This window comes from Heptranchias perlo, chromosome 14 (assembly GCF_035084215.1).
Source record: "Heptranchias perlo isolate sHepPer1 chromosome 14, sHepPer1.hap1, whole genome shotgun sequence".
NCBI lineage: Eukaryota > Metazoa > Chordata > Chondrichthyes > Hexanchiformes > Hexanchidae > Heptranchias > Heptranchias perlo.
This window is the reverse complement of record NC_090338.1, coordinates 18,582,485-18,588,484: the sequence shown is the minus strand read 5'-3', so window position 1 is coordinate 18,588,484 and position 6,000 is coordinate 18,582,485. Positions and strand designations below refer to the sequence as shown.

At 40.0% G+C, this 6,000-nt stretch overlaps 1 protein-coding gene across 3 annotated transcripts in view; it reads left to right on the top strand.

Annotated features, from left to right (window-relative positions):
- The first annotated feature begins 892 nt into the window (after positions 1 to 892).
- Positions 893 to 6,000, top strand: part of glra1 (glycine receptor, alpha 1) — an 89,120-nt gene continuing 84,012 nt past the window's right edge. For all 3 annotated transcript variants that reach the window (XM_067996093.1, XM_067996092.1, XM_067996094.1), the window contains exons 1-2: positions 893 to 1,620; positions 3,600 to 3,727. In XM_067996093.1, the coding sequence (XP_067852194.1) occupies positions 1,565 to 1,620; positions 3,600 to 3,727 (184 nt within the window). In that variant the 5' untranslated portion in view covers positions 893 to 1,564. The remainder of the gene's footprint in view (positions 1,621 to 3,599; positions 3,728 to 6,000) is intronic.

Sequence of the window (6,000 nt, the reverse complement as noted above, 5' to 3'; positions counted from 1 at the left end):
ACCCCACTTGCCCCTTCCAGTGCTCCCACAATTCAAGTGCACCCTCCCAGTGCTCCCACAACCTGGGAATGCCAACCCAATGCTCACACCCCAACAATCCCCCTCAGTGCACCCTAACTCCAACCCCTTCCCCATTACTACTCCACCCAGACCTTCCTCCCCAGGGCTACCACGGCTCAGGCGCACCACTCCTATCAAATCCTAACACACTCCAGTGTTCACTTCGTTTTCCACATACCTGCATCTTCACCAATGCTGTGACCCTCCATCACAGTGTTGGCAGACCCTGATACCACCCCCAATGCTCCTAGACCCCAGAAACTCCTCTATGGACCTCAATAAACCGCATTCCATCTCCAACACGATCAAAAAAGAGCTTCCCCCTCTGCACTATCACCATACCCACAACTGCCCCTAATCCTACAAACGCTGAGTACCCCCTCATTACTGCTAAGCCCCACAACCTCCTCTCCCTCCCCACTACTGTTAAACTCTTAATAACCTGGGCTTTCCCCAGAACGAGGAGCAAATTTACCTCATCAACCACAATTAGCCCAATCTATGCACCAAATCTAACATTTATTTTACTAAGTAGAAAGTTCAAGGAACGTCACACGAGTCAACTCCACACGCGCCTGCTGCAGAGCAGGCTTGGATTCGGACTTGGGCTCTAATCGCTCGGATACTTGGGAAATGTAGTTCCGACAAAGTTACTGCTTACATTTTAAATAAATGAGTAAACGCCGGCAAACGCACTGCAATTCCCAGAGTGCAGCTTTCACCTGCTGGCAAGCAAGCCTTGCAAAAATGTCAACAAAGTGCGTGAACCAATAGGATGAGGGGAAGGGGCGGGTTTTGCGAGATGAAGTTTTTTGGGAGAGTGAGAGTTTAGAATTACTGCAGTAAAAAATCCCCATAACTCAACTGCCAACACAGTAATGTAGGGCAAATAGGAAAGGGAAGGAGCCAGACCCCCACCATCACCAAATGCCATGAAACCTCCCCTCGGCTTTTTCTCTTCAATAACCCCAGGCGTTGGGACTTTTTTCAAATCAGCAATAATATCGGGGTTGTTTTTTCCTGGTAAAAAAGCATTGAAACTACTAAATGTTACCTGGAACAGCCGTAGCTATGTCTGAATCCAGAGCCATAACGAATACCTTTGGATGTCTCTCCCTTCGATAAAGTGATTTGGAACTGGAGGAGCGATAAAGGAGCTGTCCTGGGAGGAGGAAACTTGTGGAAATCTTTTTTTTTTTAAAAAACCAAAATAAATAAAAATATTAATTTTAATAATAATTTGGGGGAAAAGGAAAAAAAAAAGAAATCACCCCTTTGCTGGGGCTCAAACATCAACCGATCTAGCAGTCGACCTGTCTAGCGTCCTGAAAACATCACGTTGTTATTACCTATCCCAGGACGCTGAAAGAATCGAGATCTTGGAGGGAAGAGAGAGAGGGAGAGAGAGAGAGAGCTAGCAACAAAAAAAATACACCAAGACTATTGGAGATTCCTAACGACACCTACATCAAAAGCACTTTCTAATACCGTCTAGGCTTCAAAGATGTACAGCCTAGCCGCTCTCCGCCTCTACCTGTGGGAGACAATCGTATTTTTCAGGTAAGATTTTTTTTTGTTGGTAGTCATTGCTCTGTTGTGGTTATTACAATAACTAACGGCATGGAAGGAAGCACGTTTTTTTAAAAATTAAATAACAATACATATAAGTGCTGACAGAATTGTGCACCATTCAGATTTCTAAAAAAAAATGCTGAGAATTTTTGTTGGTTCGCCGTTTGAGGATGGTACCCGTTTCAATAAATTTGCTTTACCAAATCACCATTAAGGAACACACGGTAATCTCATTTCGGTTTTATGACCGTGCAGCCAAAGCCACAATATTAATTGTGCTGCATTGGATTAGACCGCAGTGATCTGTAGCTCGCCGAAGCTGCAAGCCCGGCCCAGCTCGGTGGGCAACACCGCCAACTATCGGCAGCACACGGACTGCACCACACGTCAAATGTGCAAAGAAATATTAACAATAATCTTCGAAAGGAATACTTCGAGCGCCTTGTTGTAACTGGTCTAACTGTTTAGATTAGACTAGAATAGAACAAACACGTCCCAAATCTTCTCTTTTGTGCAAATCACGCCCTGCAATCATCCGGAATTCACACTATTAAATCAGTGTTGATTATTGTATATTAAAATGGGTTTCAAGGACCTTTTTTTTTACATCTGCTGCTGCAATGGATTTGGTAACTGGGGTATGTATATGTGAACATGAAAGTTTCAGTGCTTCTTGCACCAGTTGGAAGCTGCACTGACGTGTGCCCGGCTCATTACTCATATTAATACCTTGACCATTTCTTCGCATCAGTTCTGATAAGTTATTCAAAATGATACGAACTTATATTCTTGACTCGCTTGTCTCTGGTCGGTTGTAGATCTAGTGTCATCTCCTTTGATTATTTTGTTCCAATTTTTGAAATTATTGATTTCAAACGGGCAAATAGCGCATTGATGCTGATGCTGCAATTTGAAGGTGGCTGTTGGTGTAAAGCGTTCAGAGGCAGTGCATTATACAGGTAGCGCCCCTTCAATGGACCACCTGATTCTCAGGAAATAAAGGTGAAGCATTTGGTGGTGAGGTAATTGAAATCACCTGGGCTAGTTTGCATTCTTTGCACATTTGAAGTTAATGTCGATGATCAAGACATTGGTCTCTCATTACTGGCTTCTGCACAATCCCGATTAATTGAAATCTATCCTCCAACCATCCCTCAATATCACTTCTCATTTGGAATAGCGATTTGTGAGCAGATATTGATTACTTTGACAAATAAGTTGTGCTTCAGAAATACAAATTATTATTATTATTTTTAAAAATGGAACGCTCTGCATCTCAGCAAGTCTCTGTTGCGTAAGCGTTGCCTTGGCTAATACTCCGTAATGACTCTCGTTTGGTACATATAACAATTCACGCTAAGCAAATTCCACAGCAGTAAAGATTAGCTGAGTGCAAGGCAGTTTAGAATCGAAACTTGTCCCATTGCATATGCACTGTTACAGAGAGGGTTTGAGGTCCCTAATATTTCTGGACCGGTAGATATACTGGTGATGGAGTTAGACTGTTAAAGACAGAGAACGTGCTCTGATTTTGGGACAATCCGAGTAGAAAGGCAATTATTTAAAAGCTATTGAATCGCCCCGCCCGTTTATAATAACGATTTTCATCTTTTTAGTTGCAGTCGAGAGGGTTATAGTGTTTAAACAAGCGACAGTTTGTGAGCTGCAGGAAAGAAAAATTGCATACATATCAAAACGGACATTATTAGAATATATTATTGTCACTAAGGTCACACTTAAAATCAAGCCCATGGAGTTTGACCATAAGACCCTCACGTTTCATTTTATAAACAGCAATCGTCTGCGTGACTTTAATACTAATTATTTATTTTGCTTTGATTTTGACTTCAGTCAGATATGTTGCTGCTTTTGCAGTTTGATTTCTAATAGGATTGAGACGCGATAGAGAATTTTGGATTTTTATTTGACATTTCTCTTTCTTATATGAATGTATTTCCTTCACACAGTTTGGCAGCGTCCAAAGAAGTGCAAGCCGCGAGAGCTGCCGCTAAACCCCCGTCACCGTCGGACTTTCTAGATAAATTGATGGGCAGGACATCAGGATACGATGCAAGGATCAGGCCGAATTTCAAAGGTATTATTTACAAACACTGAAATGTTTGTAGCAATGCAGCGAAATATAGATCACTAGTTATAACTCAACCGAAAAAAAAAATCACCAACGCTGAACTCGTACCAGTAGCCAATGTCAAAACATTGCTGTTGAAAGTCAACAATGGGACAAGCTGCTCTTTTAATAATGACCAGTGAACAAGGTTCGTGTACAAGGATGGCTGCCCTTTACTCTTAATATTATTTTTGGAAAGGTTTAGGATGAAGCAAAGAGCCATACAAGATGTGTAGTGGCTAGCCCTGTGATATAATAAATATGTCTAGATGTAATAAAGCCAATGGTGAGTTAGGGCCCGTCTCACTAGCTGACAAAGAAGTACATAATTATACTGCCGCTTTCCCCCAAAGTAAATTGGTTCTGTTTGCACATTATGCTAAAAGTAACCGTATAGCTCAAGAAACTATTGAGTGTAGTAAAGTCCTAAGGACTAAGTTTGCACTAAATGCAGTATAACTCTATCTTTATTTGTCATGGCACACTTCTGGTCATACTTGTAGTATGATTTCAACTGATTTTTTTTTAATGAACATTTTAGCCCAATAAAATCAATTGAAACTACCTTGTGCTGTCACTTTGTCATTGTAATACCTTGTTGGAATATGTTTATTTTCACTGGCATTGAACACACCGTTATAAAATGCCATTTACTGTTAGTTTGCATTTCTGCAATTCTTTTTGAAATGCCTTCCTGAATTTTATACTTTAGTTTGGTAATTGCAATACACTAAATATTTTCTTTTGAATGAAGTCTTCTGCTTGCCTCACTGTCAGGGACAATGTACTGAATATCAACTTAAATATCCCCACTGCATTGCCTCAGCAATCTATATTCTGCTCTTTACCTTGAAGAGTTTATGAAAGGTGGGTTGAGCTCCCAACTTCTGTAAAACTCATGAGGTTATATTATCAATGCTAACAATCACTGGTTTATCTACATCTGCTCCTCACTGGCCAATTAAAAAGTCTCAGACCTTTATCCGATAATATATATAGGTCAGTAAATCTAAAAGATTTGAACCACATGGATGACTTACAGATCCACTTTCAGTTCCTAAATGTTTCTACAAGCCCTATAAACAATGAGCCCCAACACATCAATAGTTCAGCTGACCAGCTGATTTTAATCATTATTGACAAGTACCTTCACTAGGGAGCAGAGGTCACATATATGTTTGGAGAGTGTTATATGCTTAGCTGAAGAAGTGATTATGTCTCTAATTCTTTAAAATTTTTGTGCTCATCAAGATATGTGGAAAATTTCCTACTTTTGACAGCCGGTGTCAGTGTAAAACATTCCCAAACCAGTGATGAAGCTCCTCTGCTCTGCTGAGCAATGTACCTGAATCCCATCTCAGAACAACATCCCCCTACTGCACTAGTGATATTTCCATTTTCATTCTAACCATTCTTATTGTCTATCAGGGTGATTATAATCAATTTAATGGGAAGTTATACCTAATTTTATGCTTTGGACTTGTGCTGGCTCGAAACTGAGTTGAAGTTGCTCAAAATCACTTTATCTAAGACCCTTACAAGAAGACTTTTATCCCATGAATATGGGTTTGATTTTAATCCAAGAGGGGGAAAAAAGTGTTAAAGCCCACCATAGGCAACAACAAATTGGGTGACATTCCAATGATTGGTTTAACACTCTGATTTGCCTCATACTAAAATAATCACTGATGTGGTAAAAATTCTTCATGCATGCAGGTCTTGAATAAATAATGGAGTGTATTAATAAAGGAAATGCAGTAAATGCTGTCCAGATGATTTTTTTAAAAACATGTATGATAAGGTGTGCCATGGGAGGCTTGATGATCAATTTAAGGCATATGGTATTAAAGGGAATCTAGCAGCATGGATAGGAAGTTGGCTAAAGAATAGAAAATGGCGTATAATGGTTAATGGATGTTTTTTTAAACGTTGATGTCTTCCAGGGGTTAGTATTCGGAGCTTTACTTTATGTATATAAATGATTTGGCCTCGGGTTTAGGGAGCACAGTATCAAAATTTGTAGATAACACAAAAACAGGGTGCGTGGCGGACTGTGACTTCAAGAGGATCAAGTCACGTTAGTGGATTCTAGGTTCTAGTAGATTGGGCAGATAAATGTAAGTTGAAATTTAATGCAGAGAATTGCGAGGTATTACATTTAGTAAAGAAGAAAAAGGAGAGGAAATGTATACGATGATAAAAGTTTAAAAGGAGTCAGAGAGCAGAGAGACTTGGTGTTC